Raw genomic sequence first — 21,588 nt, 5'->3', positions numbered from 1 at the left:
TCAGCCTCCCAGGTAGCTGGGACTATAGGCACACACGACCACACCTAGCTAATTTTTTTGTATTTTAGTAGAGATGGGGTTTCACTATGTTAGCCAGGATAGTGTCGATCTCCTGACCTCATGATCCACCCACCTTGGCCTCCCAAAGTGCTGGGATTACAGGTGTGAGCCACTGCACCCAGCCTCCTTTCACATTTTTACCAGCAGTGTATGAGAGCTTTAGTTGCTGCACATCTTTGCCAACACTTAGTATTGTCAGTCTCTTTAATTTTATTATTTGTAATGGGGTATTCATATAAAACTATGAATGCACATGTCAAATAGTCATCTTGATAATTTTCTCACTTTTGAATGTCTTGTCACATCTTATTATAGAATATTTACCTCATAATATCAATAATTATGAATTCAATCATACAGGAATTAGAAAGCAACTCTAATGTTTTTGTTTTCATTTGTGTTGCATTATTAATATTTTCTATAATCCATGTTTTCTTTTTCAGGAAACTTTTAAGCCAACTGTCCATTTTAAGACTGTTAATTTAACCATATAGCTGGGAACAGGTATATCAGTTAAGTAGTGCAGTATATCACAGACAAAGAAAAATAACAAACAAGGAGACAATGACACCCCTTTCGTGTAGAGGAAAACCCTCCTCCCTCAGAAAGCTTCACTCACTTTATTCTCCCTGAATGTGACCTGTGGCCATGACTGTACAGTATGTGGAAAAAGGGAGACTTTTCAGGTTCATGCAGGTAAAATTGGCTAAGAGTCTCCCAAACAAGTAGCTGTGCCTTCTTGTAATTGAAAGTCTCAGTTCAAATGTCACCTCCTCAAAAAATCTTCACTGACCATCTTCCTTTATAGTACTTCTCTATCCTGATTTTCTGTTTCTTTCTTTCTCTTTTTTTTGAGATGGAGTCTCACTCTGTTGCCTGGAGCACCATTGCCCAGGCTAGAGTGTAGTGGCGCAATCTCGGCTCACTGCAACCTCTGCCTCTTGGACTCAAGCAATTCTCCTGCCTTAGCCTCCTGAGTAGCTGGGACTACAGGTGTGCACCATCACACCGGCTAATTTTTGTATTTTTAGTAGAGACAGGGTTTCACCATACTGGCCAGACTGGTCTCCAACTCCTGACCTCATGATCCACCTGCCTCAGCCTCCCAAAGTGCTGGGATTACAGGCGTGAGCCACCATGCCCAGTCTGTTTCATTTTTAATACTATCTATTACTATCAGAAATATTCATTTCTTGATTTATGTGTTTACTGCCAGTCTCCTCCTACTGGTTGTAATCTCAGTGAAAACAGGAATTTTGATTGTTTTGCTGAATGCTGTATTACTAGTGTTTTAAGAGTATTGAACCTGTCACATAGAAGGTGCTCAGTGAAATTTGTGGAATTGAAATGGAAGTAAAAGTACATCCACATTTTCATAATGAGATTCCTGATTATATTTATATTAGGTTTGGGGACCTCTGAGTATTTTCTAAGGTTTCTTACATATTCTTAACGTTTACATAGTCTATAATCTGGAAAGAGAGGAGAGGCTTCATTCATGAACTACACTTGCCTGAAAACCAAGAGCAAATTTAATGTGGGGCTATTATCAGTAGTACAATTCTGAATTGGATTTTAAAAATCAGTTTGAAAGTTTTTTACTGAATTTATAAGAGGAAAATATAAAAACCTAATAATTCTTTTTTCACCAAATTCAAAAGACTTTTAGTATTTGTGCAATCATGAACATAAAACAACCTCAATATAAAAACAGAAAATAGAAAATACAAAAAAAGGGGCAAAAAGAAGGAAAATTGACACCAATCATCTGTAATATTATGACACAGAGGTAACTGCTGTTAACATTTTGATATAGAACTTTCTAAACTTTTTTCTGTGCATATATATACATATTTATACACTTAAGATATGTCATGAAAATATAGTCATGCCAATTAACTATGTTGACAGTATTTTATTATAGGCATGTATTTTATTTAACTAATTTTCTATTCATGGACATTTAGGTTGAACATAGTTTTGCTATCGTAAATAAGGATTCACTGAACATCTTTATACATGCATCTGTATGATTTTATCCCATTTTTTTCTTTAACACAATTAATTCCTACAAGTAGAATTGCAGAATCAAAGTATATGCCCATTTTGCTTTTCATTTGCAAGTGTTACATTTTTTATATTATCTAATACAAAGAAATAGGAGTTAGTTTTCAACTTTTGACTTTTATATTTACCATTATAGTATGTCACTTTTGCCTTAGAAGCAGAAGGACCTTGTTTAGAAGTCACACAGTAGTGATGACAGAAACTCAAAGGTGGAAATGCACACACAAGGACAGTATATTCAATTCCCAAGCAAGAGCTTGATGAACACAACAGATGGGTTGTGTCAAACTGAAGCTATATTATTATAAGACCTTTTTTCTCCTTTTAAAACTTTCTTCTTAGTACTATTGGAACAATCAAATTTCTAGGGCATGGATGTACAAATGTGCAAATATGTGTAAAATTTGAAAGGTGCTGATGCTTGCCTTTTTACAGTTTCTTTGATCAATTTGAACACATTTTAAATTTAATGGCAATCCTAGTAACTATATAAACACGCTAATTTCATTGCATAGAATTTTAAGCAAATAATCTATATATTAAATTTAAGTACAGAAAAAATAAATTGAATATAATGTTATCAAAGAATAATCTTAGTAAAACTTGAGGAACTATCCCAAGATGACCAAGAGCCTAGGAAGGATGCAGACCTTCGCTTTCCCATAGGTTGGCCACCAGCCTCCTGTCTATTGAACACCTGAAATGTGGGTATAGCCTTTTGTTGAAATGATAACATTTTGGATATGTGTAATGAAATAAAATACACTATTAAAATTAATTTTGTGTATTATATTTTTAATATGGCTACTGGAAATTTAAAATTACATGTGTGGTTTGCATTATATATATTTCTATTGGATATGGCTACTATTGATAAAAAGTGAAATGAACATTTTGATAAATAAAATTTGTAAATGTTATAATTTATTATTTACAAAAATGATGAGGAAAGTGAAAAAAAAAAAAATGATGAGGACAATGTGAATTATAGCTGAAGAACATTTTTAACAGTCACTTTATTTTTTTTTTTTTGACATGTCTCACTCTGTCACCCAAGCTGGAACCTCTGCATCCCAGCTTCAAACAATTCTCTTGCCTCAGCCTCCCGAGTAGCTGGGATTACAGGCATGCACCACCACATCCAGCTAATTTTTTGTATTTTTAGTAGAGACCAGGTTTCACCAAGCTGGCCAGGCTGGTCAAACTCCTGACCTTTCGGTCTGCCCGCCTTGGCCTCCCAAGTGCTGGGATTACAGTTATGAGCCACCATACCCAGCCTTAACAGTCACTTTATGTTTTTTTTTTTTTTTTTGCAGGGGAGATGAAGTCTTGCTCTGTGCCCCAGGTACTCTTAATCCTAACCTGTTAATGTTTATTTCTAGTTGTCTTTATTGTTTAATTAATCTTTTAATTAAATGTATTAGACAAACACTATTCAGAGTCAGAAATGTTAGAACTAATGGCAGAAATCAGGAAAAATCTGGAGGGGAATTTGGGATCCGTGATAGTGTTGCCCTTTCACAAACTTTACCACCAGGTCTGGAGAAGGGCCACACAAGCCAATGTGTCTGCGCTCACGTATGCTGGCCTCTGTGTTGTTGGCTTCACTTCTTAAATAAAGATATGTAGACATTCTAAGAACAAGTCGGATCCTAGATAAATGAAATCCTATGTTCTCAAAAAAACTTGTAAGTTTATATCCACTTAACAAAAAACTAGGTGCTTCAGTGTCCTCATCTATAAAATAAGAACACACACACATCCCCCCCATATGCCTAGCAGAATAAGAAAGCAAGATATGTTAGCTATAACTATTCTTCTTTATTCTAAAGTCCATGTTTCTTCTATCATACTAATTTCTCATTTCTGTTGCAGAATGGTTCATTGTAATGGGTTTATAGCTTTTCTCCTAAATGAAGTAACAAAAAGGCTTTTCACATGTGGTTTTTAAAAAATCTACATAAGTAGACTGAAAAATATGCTCAACTGATTTTTGATAAGGACACACAAGCAATTCAGTGAAAGAATAGCCTTTTCAACAAATGATGCTGGAACAATTGGATATCCTTAGGAAAAGAAAGAAAGAACCTTGTCCTAAAGTGCACACATTTTACAAAAACTAACTCAAAGTTGATTAACCACGGACTTAAACAGAAAATATGAAACTTTTTGGAAACAAAAAATTTGGGGCCTAGGATTAGGCTAAGAGTTCCTAAACTTGAACTAAAAGCATGATACCTAAAAGGGAAAATTGATAAATTTTCTTGGTAAACTTTAAGAACTTTTGCAAAGCATGTTAGCACATGCCTGTAGTGCTAGCTACTCAGGAAGCTGAGATGGGAGGATTGCTTAATCCCAGGGGTTTGAGGCTGCCATGCTCTATGATCATACCTGTGAGTAACCACTGCACTCCAGCCTGGGCAATATTGCAAGACCCTGTCTATTAAAAAAAACAAAAAACAAACAAAAAAAAAAACACCTTTTGCTCTGTGAAATAGCTGTTAAAAAGAATAAAAACCTACAGCCTGGAGGAAATATTTGCAAACCATATATCCAATAAAAGATTTACATGTAGAATATATAAATGACTCCCAAAACTCTCCATTAAAAAAATCCAATTAGAAAATGGGCAAAAGATACGAGTAGAAATTTCACCAAAGATGATATATAGATAGCAAATAAGTACATGAAAAAGTGTTCAACATCATTAGCCATCAGGAAAATGCAAAACCACAATGAAATACAACTACACATTTATTAGAATGTCTAAAATTGAAGAGACTGGCCATACTAAGTGTTGGCATGCATCAGAGAAACTAGTTTACTCAGCACTACTGGTAGGAATATAAAATGGTTCAGTCATTCTGGAAAATAATTTTGCAATTTCCTCCAAAACTGAAGATGCACTTACTACATGACCCAACATTTGCCCTCTTATATTTATCCTAAATAAATTAAAACCTAATTCCCAAAAAATTTGGATGTAAATGTTCATAGCAGCTTTAGTCACAATAGCCCCAAATTAGAAACAACCCAAATGTCCTTCAATGGATGAAAGACAAATCATACCATATGTTACTACTCAGTAACAGAAGGGAACAAATTATTAATATGTGTATCAACTTGAATGAACCCCAATAAAATTATGCTGAGTGACAACAGCCAGTCTCAAAAGTTTATATAAGATTATTTTGTTTATATAGTATTCTTGAAATAACAGAATTATAAATGTAGAGAACAGATTAGTGGTAGCCAGAGATTAGGGATGGTGGGGATAGTGGTAGGTTTGGCTATAAAGGGATAGCAAGGATCAGCTTTGTGATAATAGAGCAATTCTGTATTTTGATTGTGGTGATATGTAATGAAGCCACACTTACGATAAAATTGAACGGAACTACACACACATGAGTGTATATACAATTGGTAAAATTGAAGTAAGTTCTGTGGATTTTACCAATGCAATTTTCCTTTCATAATGTGCTACAGTTGTACAAAATGTCAACAAGGGGAGAAGTGAGGTGGGGTTCAGGTTGGATAGGAACTCCCTACACATTTCTTTGCAACTTTCTGTAAAGCTATACTTATTTCAAAATAAAAAGTTTTTAGTTTTTGTCTTTGTTTGTTTTTTTGAGATGGAGTCTTGCTCTGTTGCCCAGGCTGGAGTGCAGTGACATGATCTCTACTCACTGCAACCTCCGCTTCCCAGATTCAAGCAATTCTCCTGCCTCAGCCTCCTGAGTAGCTGGGACTACAGGCACGTGCCACTGCCCTCACCTAATTTTTGTATTTTTGGTAGAGATGGGGTTTTACCGTGTTGGCCAGGCTGGTCTTGAACTTTTGACCTCAGGTGGTCCACGCACCTTGGCCTACCAAATTGCTGGGATTACAGGCATGAGCCACTGCATCTGGTGACTTTTAGTATTTTTGTTTTGTTTTGTTTTTAAGTTGTGTACAGTTTTTGATTTCTTTAGTAAACCTAGTCACTGAGTCTTTTTCCCTATTGTAATAAAACTGTAAAGTTTTGTGAATTAATCACACTTTGTAATATGAGAATGCTTGATAATAAGGTTATAGAGGTTTCCTAATAATATAACGAACTAACATAATTTTGAGTTTATTTGCCTAAGCTCACAGGACCAAAAAAAAAACTTATCACGGTAAAGAAATTGATTGCATAAGGCTAATAGTAATAACTGTACTTGTATTAGCTAGTGAATTATTTATTACCACTTATTCTAAAATCTAAAAACATGTATTTTGATAATAGTACAAACATTGTAAATAACAAATATTCTAAAATATAATGTGATGGGCTGAATTGTGTCCCCCTCCCCAAATTCATATATTAAAATGTTAAAGTTCTAATTCCCAATACCTCCTTTTGTAACTGTATTTGGAGGTGAGGTTTTTAAAGAGGTGATCAGGGTAGTCCCTAATCCAATCTGACTGGTGTCATAAGAAGAAGAGTTCTGTACACAGACACCATGTGAATACACAGGGAAAAGGCAGCCACCTGCAAGCCAAGGAGACCTGGAACAGATCCTTCCTTCACCATCCTAGAAGGAACCAATCCTGCTGACACCTTGATCTCAGACTTCTAGTCTCTGGAGCTGTGAGAAAATAAATTTCTGTTGTTTAAGCCACTTAATCTATGGTACTTTCTTTCACCAGTCCTAGCAAACTAATAAATGTAGTAAATCCCCTACTTATTGCACAATATTAGTCAGCTACTTTAAAAGATTTGCATGTTAATATTGTTAGGTTTTAAAATCAAAGTCCAAAACAGAAACAACATTCCTAGAAAAGGAATTGCTTAATATTTTCTTGCTGATAATGTATGCTAACTATTGAGTAGCAGGTATGAGTAAAATGTTTCCTATTCTTCCAGCAAATGAATATTACTTTATGTAATCAATATTTTTAAACTGAAGTTTTTATAGATAAAATTTTCTTAAACAAGAGCACACTTATTTTAATAAAAGAAATTTCAGGAAAAATATTTTTTACCAAGGCAGAGTATTTGTCAGGTTAATTCTACTCCCAAAGCAACTATTGACTGAACTTTTAAAATTCAAATCTAGAATTAGGCTTAGAAATGTAGTCCATGTTTTTTACAAAATTGATGAAATTAGGGATGGATAGAATTGATCAATTTGTTCAATAAAAAATGTTTCTTTTGGATATGTGTTTTAACTGCCTAATTTTGACATTTAAAAATGTGGGGTTCAGAATGCCTACCTCTGAAATGAAGGATGAGATAAACACATATTCAGGATCTTCAACTAGTAGTATATTAAAATCAATTTAGAAGCTTTGCTCAGCAATGCCTTTACTCATTTATTAGGTATTTATTGAGCTCTTGTTAATCCTAAAACATCATGGTAGAAATTAGGGAGTGTCAGAAATCGGTCAGGATGGTGGTAAAAACTATAAGAAAGTTGCAAACCTTCATGGAAGGCCGAGAGGTTTGGCAAGGCTTCTGGAAGGAATGAGCCTAAGGCGGCTGTCCATACCCAGAGGCAATTAGGCAAGGAGTAGGTAGAAAGGAATGTAAGGGAGTTTATCTAAGTGGGTTCCTATCACCGTAGGTACAGGAGTGTTTAGTTTACCCATGTTGTCCTAAGACAGACTTTTGATTATCCTCGTGCAGAACTGCTCTCTGCTTGGGAAGTGGGGGATCGGCATGGTTAATTACCCACTAGTGGTGTTTACTTGAAACCTTTGTCATTAAATCTATTCTAAAATTAATACGAGCCTCTCCAGCATATGGGGGCTCCATGGCTGGACTCAAGTCTTTTGATCGTCTGTGAGCCATGGGGTTCCCTGGCCATGCTCGGACAGAAAAAACACCTATGTCTGTGCACTTCTGTAATCCATCACTCAGTCTGCCAGTCAGACTTGACATTGGGGAAAATAGAAATGAATATTATCTATGGTCTAAAATAACTTGTAGTCCAATAGTAGATGACATGTATGCATGTGATCAGTGCAATACAAATGATGTAAATTGCTGTGAGTTCCAGGAAGATGAAGATCACATCCAGATCAGATCTGAAAAGACTTCTGCACAGAGGTAACATTTGAGCCATGATAGCTGAATATATGAAGATAGGAGGACTTTCTTCATGGGGTGGTGCTGAGACAGGAAAGGTTCAAGGTGGATACAATGACCAATATAGGTTGACCTTGTGGGGATCTTAATTCCTGAACCCCAAATTGGGACACGTGTCTGACAAGTATGGAATTGCATAATGGCAAGGGTACAATTGAATCTTTGACACCAGGATCACCATAGGTACAGGAATGTTTAGTTTGCAAAAGTAAGTTAGTTCATCTCCATTTTTCTTTTTCCTAACTTCTTAATAGGAATGTTGTAGCTTCTGTTAGTTTTGAAATCTTGATGTACTTTTCCATGTCTTAGAATATATTTTACAAATAAATTTGTATTGCAAATTTTTATTTTAATGTCAGATAGAAAGTCACATTTACACGTGTAGTTATTTTAGTGTAGTATATGCTAACAGAATCAGCCTGCTAACCTAAGGAGTGTAATTTTGGCAAATGATAAATAGGTGACATCATTGTGTGTGCTGCTGTGCAGTGTCATTTTGACTTAAACATATATATGGCTATGGTATGTTGTAGTTTATTCAACCTTAAGAAGTCACCTTTTTGGCTGCAAAAATACCCAGAAAGACTTTTTATGTATGTAGGAAAATTATCACCCCCTTATTTTCTTTAACTCCATTCTTTAAAAAAATTTGATGTACTGTGTGTTAGTAGTTTTCCTCACACAAATGGGTGCATAGTCAAGTTTTTAGCAGCATATAGCTATTCTGAGGAAAACAATTCCCACATAAAATAATCATTGGACTATATTAGAATCATACTTATTTGGTTCCTGCCAATTTATTTCTCTAGGTTTTCCATTTTGAGCAGGAACTAAAAATGTAGAGAAGGTGCGAGACCTCCTGTGTTTATTCCCCAGGTCTATCACAGATACCACTTTTCCTCCCAGACATATTTTCTACCCATGGAAACTTTTCTCTCCTTGTACTACATTCCTGATCCTCCTCATCATGATCCCATAAAATATGCTCTCTTTTCTGTGCTCTATTCTAGCTCACTGCTTTACTTCTCCTATAACCATTTGCTGGCCATGTTACCTCTACTGCATGTCTATCCTATGTATCTCTGCTTGTGGTCTTCACTGATCCATGTGGGTGCTGTTTCTGCTGTGGTGGCACCAAGAGCAATAAATGAAATCAACCATTTTTGACATCTCATCACATGTTGAACCTATCACATAGTCCAGGATGGGCTAACCAAAGACGGGAATTCCAAGTGAAATGTCTGGAAAAACAGACTGTCCAAATTTTCATGTAAATCACATGCTCATAAGTTCGATAAATTGTGGTTGTACAAATTTTATAGGAGTAGACTAGAAGGTTGTAGTGCCTAATAAATTTATGGACAAAAGCATTAGTTAATAATATCTTAATGATGATGATTATTATTATCTTTGTGGGGTGTGTGTTCATGTGTTTTAATGATAGTTTAAGGGAATAGTGCAGAAAATACTGATGAAGGTGGAGCTTGATAATTATTTTTCTGAAGGATAATATGCTCCATGCATTTCTCATGAAATTATATAAAATTCACACATTTAAATCTAAGTAGAGCTATAAAGACATTTTTATTAAACTATCTAAATAGAATAATGACATAATTACTATGATGAATTCTGGTCTTATTTGTGGGGGGACATAATACTATTACAATCATTAAGATATTATTAACTAATGCTTTTTGCCCATAACTTTGTTAGGCACTACAACCTTCTAGTCTACTCCTAAAACCTTTCTTCGTAATTTGTAGAGAATATGTTCTAGTTAATCCCTTAGAAATGCCACCCAACCAGCTCATGCTAGCACATTTAAATTTACTTTTCTGAATCATGTTGCCTAAAAGAAAAATTTCAATAAAACCCAGAACATTACACAGATCTTATATTATTCATTTATATGAGTATTTGCAAAGCAGGTTATATTAACTTAATACAGTCTAAAAGCTAAAAACAATACTGCCAAAAGATTTCATGCATCATGTAGCAGTAAAACTCCTTTTTCCCATTTTCAGAATGACTACTGAATTTAAATTTAACTTTTTAGTTAGATGTCATTATAATCTCATAAATGTCATCTTGCCTTTCAACTATTAATTTTCTAAAAGAAAGTAATCAATCCTTAGAGAAATGTTTTATGATTCAATTATTGCCTATTTGTAAACTTTGAATTTATTTTTACAGAAATAGACATACTGAATAAAAGTTTGACAGTATCCCAGAGAAATAATATATGCCTTGAAAAGGAAATGAAAAATCTGAAATTGTTGTCAGATGCAGCCATATTGAGGTCTCAGCAGATTCAGACATCTAGACAACAGGAAGTAAACTTGCAAACCAAATGCTATGATTTGCAAAAAGAAGTACTAGGTAAAGAGAAGACTTTTTTGCTGTTTTTGGTACTAGTTATATAACTACATGAGGAAATGTTTAAATTTTTACTTATAATTACAAAAAAATCTTGTTTTAATTATTTCGAGCTGCAAATATACCTAATTATTAGCATCACCATGGTGATAACTGTGCCTGTAGTCAATACTTGCTGTGATCCTTTCCAGTTTTGCCATTTAGTGTGGTAAGACTTAAGTAGGTATATAAAAGACATTTCAACTGCAATGTAAGATTTCAGAAATTTACTTTGATAAATTTATGCTTTTCCATGTTTCCTTCTCAAAGTGAATCCAGATTTTTAGGCAGTCCTTCATTTTTCCAAATGAAAAAATTAAAAGTATTTGAAGCATCTTGGGCAAGGTTTTAAAATTTGTCTTCACTTCAGAGGAATGAGTGTCTTGACAGTAATGGTAAAGAGTTTGTAATTTTCCTTGAAGGAAGTAAGGGATCAATAAAATAGGTAATCAGGAGAATGATATCACAAAAGCAGTGTTTTAGAACAATCAATCTGTTAGTAATGGATAGAGCTGTTTCAAACATCAAGACACGGAAGCCAGGTAGCCATTTAGAAAATATATTTGCCAGTTTCCCAATCCCAAGACTAACCATAGGAAGATGAAGTAGTACCTATGCAACTATCTTGCATGTTCTTCACATATACCCCCAAACCTAAAATGCAATACAAAAACAAAAAATGAAGTAGGGAAAGAAACTCACATTTTTAAAGTCCTAAGTGTGCTAGACATTTTATATGAATTGCTTCTATCTGTTCTCACAGTGACCATGAAAAGCAGGTATAATTATCCCATCTTATAAAGGAGAGAACCAAGGCCCACAAAGTATCATGCTTGGTGCTACATACCTAGTAAGTGGAAGAGAGTAAAGCAAATCTGGTTGGATTTCAGTGCTCATCTTTGTCCCACTGTGTCTATTTAGCCTTCTCCATGGCCCAGTGGGAAGGCTGAGATAGAAGCAGGGTTGAGATAACTACCCAAGACTAGGGAGGTGAACATCTGTCTGACTAAACACAGAAGAAAAGCAAGTCAGAAAGGGCTCTGAACCACCTGTGCTTGGGAGTCTTTAATGATGGGAGCATACTACCGACTAGGGAAATCTGGAGAGAAGCTAGTGTTGGAAGAGAAGATAACAAGTCATCACATTAATTTTATAACAGTATGCAACAGATAAAAATTTTTTAATCAGATAAAATTTAAAATAATATATTTTTATTTTCTTTCCTGAGAACTACCTATTCGTAGATTCTGGAAATTTTCTATTGCATTATCGGAATTTTTCTTGATAATATTACAGCAGATTTTATACAGTACAGGTATTATATTCTATAGTCAATTTTTTCTAATGCATAATTTATCTATTGACTTTTTATGGTAAATTTTACCATGCAAACTTTTTTATTCAGGTATAATCAATAATCTTTTATTGTTTATGGGGAGTCTTATTAAAGTAGTCCCATTCCTAGATAATATATACACTAGATATTTTGTTTCTCAACTGAGTCATTAATACATACAGAATATAGAATTTATTTTTATTTTATTTAAAAAATATAGCTATTTGAAATTTTTTGTTTTTAATTTTTGTGGGCACATAGTAGACATATATATTTATAGGATATATGAAATATTTTGGTACAGGCAAACAATGTATAATAACCACATCAGGGTAAACAGGATGTCCTGCCTCAAGCATTTATTCTTTCTTTGTATTGCATACAATTCAATTACACTCTTTTAGTTATTTTTAAATGTATGTAATGTGTGTAATAAATTATGTAATGTATGTGATAATGTACATATGTGTGTAATTATTGTTGACAGTGGTTACCCTGTTGTGTTATCAAATACTAGCTTTTATTCATTCTATCTAACTATATATTTGTACCCATTAACCATACTCACTCTCCATCCCCCACAATCCCACCATCACCCTTCCCAAATTCTGGTAACCACCATTCTATTCTCTATTGCCAGGAGTTCAATTGTTTTTATTGTTTTTAGTTTCTGCAAATAAGTGAGAACATGCAAAATTTGTCTTTCTCTGTCTGGCTTATTTCATTTAACATAATGACTTTCAGTTTCATCCATGTTGTTATAAATTACTGTATCTCATTCTTTTTATGGCTGAATAGTACTCTATTGTGTATATGTAGCTCACTTTCTTTATCCATTCATTTTTTGTTGATGGACACTTGGATTACTTTCAAATCTTGGCTATTGTGAATAATGCTATAATAAACATAGGTGAATAGATATCTCTTTAACATACTGATTTCCTTTCTTTCAGTATTATAACTAGCAGTGAGATTCCTAGATCATATAGTTCTACTTCGTTTTTTGAGAAACCTCCAAACTGTTCTCCATAGTGATTATACTAATTTACATTACCACCAACAGAAAAGAGTTCCCTTTTCTCCATATCCTTGCCAGAATTTCTATTGCCTGTCATTTGGATTAAAAACCACTTTAACTGAGGTGAGATTATATAGTTTTAATTTGCATTTCTCTGATGATCAGTGATATTGAACACCTTTTCATCCACCTGTTTGCCATTTTAATGTCTTCTTTTGAGAAGTGTCTATTCAGATCTTTTGCCCTTTTTAAAATCAGGTTATTACATTTTTTTCCTATAGTGTTGTTTGAGCTCCTTATGTATTCTGGTTACGAATCCCTTGTCAGATGGATAGTTTGCAAATATTTTCTTCCATTCTGTGGGTTGTCTCTTCACTTTGCTGATTGCTTCCTTTTTGGTGCAGAAGGTCTTTAACTTGATGTGATCCAATTTGTCCATTTTTGCTTTTGCTGCTTGTGCTTGTGAAGTATTATTCAAGGAACTTTTGCCTCATCCAGTGTCCTGGAGGGTTTCCCTGATGTTTTCTTTCAGTAGTTTCATAGTTTGAGGTCTTAGATTTAAGTATTTAATACATTGTGATATGATGTTTGTATGTGGTAAGATATAGGAATCTAGTTTTATTCATCTGAATATGGATATCCTGTTTTCCCAGGAGCATTTACTGAAGAGACTGTCCTCCCCCAACCTATGTTCTTGGCACTTTTATCAAAAATGAGTTTACTATAAATGCATGAAATTGTTTCTGTGTTTTCTGTGCTGTTCCTTTGGTCTCTGAGTCTGTTTTTATATCAGTAGCCATGTTGTTTTGTTTACTATAGCTCTGTAGTATAACTTGAAATCAGGTAATGTGATATCTCCAGTTTTGTTATTTTTGTTCAGTATAATTTTGACTATTCTGGGTCTTTTGTGATTCTATCTAAATTTTAAGATTATTTTTGCTATTTTGGTGAAGAATGAGATTGGTATTTTGATAGTGATTGTATTGCATCTGTAGATTGCTTTTGGGTAGTATGGGAATTTTAACAATACTGATTCTTCCAATATATGAAAATGGAATACCTTTCCATTTTTTTGTGTCCTCTTCCATTTTTTTATCAGTGTTTTCATTGTGTAGCTCTTTTACTTCTTTGGTTAAGTCCTAGGTATTTTATTTCATTTTCAGCTATTGTAAATAGGATGATTTTCTTGATTTCCTTTTCAGATTGTTCACCGTTGTCGTCTAGAAATGCTACTCATTTCTGTGTATTGACTCTGTATCCTGCAACTTTACTGAATTTGTTTATCAGTTCTAATAGTTTTTGTGGAGTCTTTAGGTTTTTCTAAATATAAGATTATATCATCTGCGAACAAGGATAATTTGACTTCTTTCTTTCCAATTTGGATGCCTTTTATTTTCTTATCTTCTCTGATTGCTCTAGGTAGGATTTTCAGCACTGTATTGAATAATGGTGGTGAAAGTGGGCATCCTTGTTGTATTCCAGGCTTAGAGGAAAGACTTTTAGTTTTTCCCTCTTCAGTATGATATAAAATGTGGATCTCTTATATACGGCTTTTATGTTGAGATATGTTCATTCTATGCCCAGTGTTTTGAGGTTCTTACCATGATGGGATATTGAGTTATATCAAATGCTTTTTCAGAATCAGTTGAAATGATCATATGGTTTTTGTCCTTCATTCTGCTTATATAATGTATCACACTGATTTGCTTATGTTGGACCATCCTTTCTGCTTCTCTTTTATTATTGATCTGTTCAGGTTTTGGATTTCTTCATTGATCAATCTTGGTAGATTGTATGTATTTAGGAATTTATTCATTTCTTTCATGTTTTCCAATTTATTGGCATATAGTTGCTCATAGTGGCTTCTAATGATCCTTTGAATTTCTGCATTATCAGTTGTAATGTCTCCTTTTTCATGTCTGATTGTATTTACCTATGTCTTCTCTTTATTTTTTTTCTTTATCAATTGGGTTAAATATTTGTTAATATTGTTTATTTTTTCAAGAGACCAACGTTTCATTTTTTTTGATGTTTTGTATGTTTTTATTTTGTCTCCATTTCATTTATTTTTCGACTTGGTTTTCTCTTGCTTCCTTTAAGATGCATTGTCATGTTGATTTGAAACTTTCTACTTTTTTGATGTAGGTGCTTATTGCTATAAACTTTCTTCTTGGTACTGACTTTGTTGGATCTCATAAGTTTTGCTATTTTGTGTTTCCATTTTAATTTGTTTCAAGAAATTTTAAAATTTACTTATTTATTTCTTCATTGACCCACTGGCCATTCAGGAACATACTATTTAATTTCCACGTTTGTATAGTTTCCAAAATTCTCTTTTCTTGATTTCTAGTTTTATTCCATTTTGATCAGAGAAGACGTTTGATATTATTTTAATTGTTTTGAATGTTTTAAGACTTGTTTTGGGCCTAACATGGTGTATCCTTGAAAATGATTCATGTGCTAAGAAGAATGTATGTTCTGTAACCATTGGATGAAATGTTTGTTAAATTTCTGTTAGGTTCACTTATTCTATACTTCAAATTAACTTTGAGGTTTCTTTGTTGAGTTTCTATCTGGGAGACCTGTGCTATGCTGAAAGTGGAATGTTGAAGTCTCCAGCTATTATTGTACTGGAGTCTATCTTCCTTTTAATTCTAGTAATATTTGCTTTATATATGTGGGTGCTCCAGACTTGGGTGCATGTATATTTACAGTTATTGCATCCTTGTGCTGAATCAACCCCTTTATCATTATGTAGTGATTTCGTTGCCTCTTTTTATAGTTTTTGTTTTGAAATCTATTTTGTATGATATAAATATAGCTTTTTATGCTTTTTTTTTTTCCATCCATTTACTTGTGGTTTATTGTGTCTTTATAGGTGAAGTGTGTTTCTTGTAGGCAACAAATCATGGGATCTTATTTTATAATTTATTTAGTTATGTCTTTCAATAGAGAGTTTGGTCTGTTTATATTCAGTGTTATTATTGATACATAAGGACTTACTCTGCCACTTTATTTGTCTCAGGTCTTCCTCGTTTCCTTCCTTTTGGTGAAGGTGATTTCCTCAGATGACATGTTAGTTTCTTTTTATTTTTTGTGTATCTGTTGCATATTTCCTGGTTTGAGGTTTACCATGAAGCTTGTAAATAATACGACCCATTATTTTAAGCTGATGACAAGTTAACACTGATTGCATAAATAAAAAGAAAGGAGAAAATGAATAAAAACTGTACACTTTAACTGCATCCCTCTGCTTTTAAAATGTTTGTTGCTTCTATTTGTATCTCATTGTACTATGTATTGAAATACATTCATCAGATTCAACAGGGTTGAAATAAAGGAGAGAATACTAAGGGCAGCCAGAGAGAAAGGTCGGGTCACCCACAAAGGGAAGCCCATCAGACTCACAGCAGATCTCTCGGCAGAAACACTACAAGCCAGAAGAGAGTGGGGGCCAATATTCAACATTCATAAAGAAAAGAACTTTCAACCCAGAATTTCATATCCAGCCAAACTGAGCTTCAGAAGTGAAGGAAGAATAAAATCCTTTGCGAACAAGCAAGTACTCAGAGATTTTGTCACCACCAGGCCTGCTTTACAAGAGCTCCTAAAAGAGGCACTACACATAGAAAGGATCAATCAGTACCAGCCATTCCAAAATCACACTGAATGCTAAAGAGCTTCAACATAATGAAGAATCTACAACAACTAACAGGCAAAACAGCCACTTAGCATCAAAATGGCAGTATCAAATTCACACATAACAATATTAACCCTAAATGTAAATGGACTAAATGCACCAATCAAAAGACACAGACTGGCAAATTGGATAAAAATCCAAAACCCATCAGTGTGCTGTATCCAGGAAACCCATCTCACATGCAAGGATACACAAAGGCTCAAAATAAAGGGATGGAGGAAGATTTACCAAGCTAATGGAGAGCAAAAAAAAGCAGGAGTTGCAATTCTCATCTCTGATAAAATAGACTTTAAAGCAACAAAGATCAAAAGAGACAAAGAAGGCCATTACATAATGGTAAAAGGATCGATAAAACAAGAAGAGCTAACGATCCTAAACATATATGGACCCAACACAGGAGCACCCAGATACATAAGGCAAGTTCTTAATGACTTACAAAAGGACTTAGACTCCCACACAATAATAGTGGGAGACTTTAACACTCCACTGTCAATACTAGACAGATCAACCAGACAGAAAATCAACAAGGATATCCAGGGCTTGAACTCAGACCTGGAGCAAGCAAACCTGGTGGACATTTACAGAACTCTCCACCCCAAATCCACAGAATACACATTCTTCTCGGCACCACATCACACCTACTCAAAAATTGACCACATAATTGGAAGTAAAGCACGCTCAACAAATGCAAAACAACTGAAATCATAACAAACAGCCTCTCAGACCATAGTGCAATCAAGTTAGAACTCAGAATTCAGAAACCGACCCAGAACCGCACAGCTTCATGGAAACTGAACAACTGGCTCTTGAATGTTGACTGGGTAAACAACGAAATGAAGGCAGAAATAAAGAAGTTCTTCGAAACCAATGAGAACGAAGACACAACGTGCCAGAACCTCTGGGACACATTTAAAGCAGTCTCTAGAGGAAAGTATATAGCAATAAGTGCCCATATGAGGAGAATGGAGAGATCCAAAATTGACACCCTATCGTCAAAATTGAAAGAGCTAGAGGAGAAAGATCAAAAAAACTCAAAACCCAGCAGAAGACAAGAAATTACTAAGATCAGAGCTGAGCTGAAGGAGATTGAGACACGAAAAACCCTTCAAAAAATCAATAAATCCAAGAGCTGGTTTTTTGAAAAGATCAACAAAATAGACAGACCACTAGCCAGATTGATTAAAAATAAAAGAGAGAACAACCAAATAGATGCAATAAAAAATGATAAAGGGGAAATCACCACAGATTCCATAGAAATTCAAACCATCATCAGAGAATATTACAAACAACTATATGCACATAAACTAGTAAACCTGGAAGAAATGGATAAATTCCTGGACTCCTGTGTCCTCCCAAGCCTAAACCAGGAGGAAGCTGAAACTATGAATAGACCAATAACAAGGTCTGAAGTCGAGGCAGCAATTAAGAGCCTACCTCACAAAAAAAGCCCAGGTCCAGACGGGTTCACAGCCGAATTCTACCAGACACACAAGGAGGAGCTGGTACCATTCCTTCTAAAACTATTTCAAACAATCCAAAAAGAGGGAATCCTTCCCAAATCATTTTATGAGACCAACATCATCCTGACACCAAAACCCGGCAGAGACCCAACGAGAAAAGAAAACTTCAGGCCAATATCCATGATGAACATAGATGCAAAAATCTTCAATAAAATATTGGCAAGCCGATTGCAACAGCAAATCAAAAAACTTATTCATCATGATCAAGTAGGATTCATCCCGGGGATGCAAGGCTGGTTCAACATATGCAAGTCTATCAACGTAATTCACCACATAAACAGAACCAAAAACAAAAACCACTTGATTATCTCAATTGACGCAGAGAAGGCATTTGACAAAATTCAACAGCCCTTTATGCTAAAAACCCTCAATAAACTCGGTATCAATGGAACGTATCTCAAAGTAATAAAAGCTATTTATGACAAACCAACAGCCAATATCATACTGAATGGGCAAAAACTGGAAGCATTCCCTTTGAAACCTGGCACTAGACAAGGATGCCCTCTCTCACCACTCCTATTCAATATAGTACTGGAAGTTCTAGCCAGAGCAATCAGGCAAGAAAAAGAAATAAAGGGTATTCAAATAGGAAAGGTGGAAGCCAAATTGTCTCTATTTGGAGACGACATGATAGTATACCTAGAAGACCCCATTGCCTCAGCCCAAAAACTCCTGAAACTGATAAACAACTTCAGCAAAGTCTCAGGATATAAAATCAATGTGCAAAAATCACAAGCATTCGTCTACACCAATAACAGACTTAAAGAAAGCCAAATCAAGAGCGAACTGCCATTCGCAATTGCTACAAAAAGAATAAAATACCTTGGAATACAACTCACAAGGAACGTAAGGGACCTCTTCAAGGAGAACTACAAACCACTGCTCAACGAAATCAGAGAGGACACAAACAGATGGAGAAACATTCCATGTTCATGGTTAGGAAGAATTAATATCGTGAAAATGGCTATACTGCCCAAAGTAATTTACAGAATCAACGCTATCCCCATCAAGCTACCATTGACTTTCTTCACAGAACTGGAAAAAACCACCATGAACTTCATATGGAACCAAAAGAGAGCCCGCATAGCCAAGTCAATTCTAAGCAAAAAGAACACAGCGGGGGGCATCACACTACCGGATTTCAAACTATACTACAAGGCTACAGTAATCAAAACAGCATGGTACTGGTACCAAAACAGAGATATAGACCAATGGAACAAAACAGAGGCACCGGAGGCAACACAACATACATACAACTATACAATCTTTGATAAACCTGACAAAAACAAGCAATGGGGCAAGGATTCCATGTTTAACAAATGGTGTTGGGAAAACTGGCTAGCCATGTGCAGAAAGCAGAAACTGGACCCCTTCCTGACACCTTACACTAAAATTAACTCCAGATGGATTAAAGACTTAAACATAAGACCTGGCACCATAAAAACCCTAGAAGGAAATCTAGGCAAAACTATCCAGGACATAGGAGTAGGCAAGGACTTCATTAACAAAACACCAAAAGCATTGGCAACAAAAGCCAAAACAGACAAATGGGACCTAATGAAACTCCACAGCTTCTGCACGGCAAAAGAAACAGTCACTAGAGTGGATCGGCAACCAACAGAATGGGAAAAAATTTTCGCAGTCTACCCATCTGACAAAGGGCTGATATCCAGAATTTACAAACAACTCAAGCAGATTTACAGGAAAAAAACAAACAAGCCCATTCAAAAGTGGGCAAAGGATATGAACAGATACTTTACGAAAGAAGACATATATGAGGCCAACAATCATATGAAAAAATGCTCATCGTCACTGGTCATCAGAGAGATGCAAATCAAAACCACATTGAGATACCATCTCACGCCAGTTAGAATGGCGATCATTAAAAAATCTGGAGACAACAGATGCTGGAGAGGATGTGGAGAAAAAGGAACACTTTTACACTGTTGGTGGGAGTGTAAATTAGTTCAACCATTGTGGAAGACAGTGTGGCGATTCCTCAAGGCCTTAGAAATAGAAATTCCATTTGACCCAGCAATCCCATTACTGGGTATATATCCAAAAGACTATAAATCGTTCTACTATAAGGACACATGTACACGAATGTTCATTGCAGCACTGTTTACAATAGCAAAGACCTGGAATCAACCCAAATGCCCATTGATAATAGACTGGATTGGAAAAATGTGGCACATATACACCATGGAATATTATGCAGCAATCAGAAATGATGAGTCTGTCATTTGTAGGGACATGGATGAATCTGGAGAACATCATCCTCAGCAAACTGACACAAGAACAGAAAATGAAACACCGCATATTCTCACTCATAGGTGGGTGATGAAAAATGAGAACACATGGACACAGAAAGGGGAGTACTAAACACTGGGGTCTATTGGGGGGAAAAGGGGAGGGCCAGTGGGAGGGGGAGATGGGGAGGGATAGCCTGGGGAGAAATGCCAAATGTGGGTGAAGGGGAGAAGAAAAGCAAAGCACACTGCCATGTGTGTACCTACGCAACTGTCTTGCATGCTCTGCTCATGTACCCCAAAACCTATAATCCAATAAAAAATTAAAAAAAAAAAATAAAGAAAGAAATACATTGTCAGGCCGGGCATGGTGGCTCAAGCCTGTAATCCCAGCACTTTGGGAGGCCCAGGCGGGTGGATCACGAGGTCAATAGATTGAGACCATCGTGGTCAACATGGTGAAACCCTGTCTCTACTAAAAATACAAAAAATTAGCTGGGCCTGGTGGCTTGTGCCTGTAATCCCAGCTACTCAGGAGGCTGAGGCAGGAGAATTGCCTGAACCCAGGAGGCGGAGGTTGCGGTGAGCCAAGATTGTGCCATTGCACTCCAGCCTGGGTAACGAGCGAAACTCCATCTCAAAAACATAAATAAATAAATAAATAAATAATTTAAAAAAATAGAAATACATTGTCTATGTATTGAAAAGTTATTGTAGTCTTTTGTCATTTTTTTTAAGATGGAGTCTCTTTCTGTCACCAGGCTGGAGTGCAGTGCTGTGATCTTGGCACACTGCAGCCTCCACCTCCTGGTTTCAAGTGATTCTCCTGCCTCAGCCTCCTGAGTACCTTGGACTACAGGTATGCACCACCATGCCCAGCTAATTTTTGTGTTTTTAGTAGAGACAGGGTTTCATCATGTTGGCCAGGATGGTCTCCATCTCTTGACCTTGTGATGCACCTGCCTCGGCCTCCCAAAGTGCTGGGATTATAGTCTTGAGGCACCGCATCTGGCTGTAGTTACTTTTTAATTTGTTCTTTTCATCTTTCTATTCAAGATATGAGTAGTTAACACACCAAAATTCCTGTTATAATATTCTGTATTTTTCT

General features: G+C 35.5%; 1 protein-coding gene across 43 annotated transcripts in view; it reads left to right on the top strand.

Annotated features, from left to right (window-relative positions):
• Positions 1 to 21,588, top strand: part of LEKR1 (leucine, glutamate and lysine rich 1) — a 242,941-nt gene that overhangs the window by 116,025 nt on the left and 105,328 nt on the right. For 20 of the 43 annotated variants that reach the window (XR_013528479.1, XR_013528480.1, XR_013528478.1 and 17 more), the window contains one exon: positions 10,436 to 10,621. The exons of 11 other annotated variants lie outside the window; for them this stretch is intronic. Coding sequence is in view for 18 of the 32 variants with exons in the window: in XM_054246917.2 (XP_054102892.2) it covers positions 10,436 to 10,621 (186 nt within the window). In the remaining 14 variants the exon portion in view is untranslated. Of the gene's footprint in view, positions 1 to 3,443; positions 3,473 to 10,435; positions 10,622 to 21,588 lie in introns of those variants that run through there. 12 more of the 43 variants (XR_013528487.1, XR_013528486.1, XR_013528488.1 and 9 more) reach the window with 3 other exon arrangements.

Source organism: Callithrix jacchus, chromosome 17 (assembly GCF_049354715.1).
Source record: "Callithrix jacchus isolate 240 chromosome 17, calJac240_pri, whole genome shotgun sequence".
In the NCBI taxonomy this organism is placed as follows: domain Eukaryota; kingdom Metazoa; phylum Chordata; class Mammalia; order Primates; family Cebidae; genus Callithrix; species Callithrix jacchus.
This window is presented reverse-complemented; position numbering and strand designations above follow the sequence as displayed.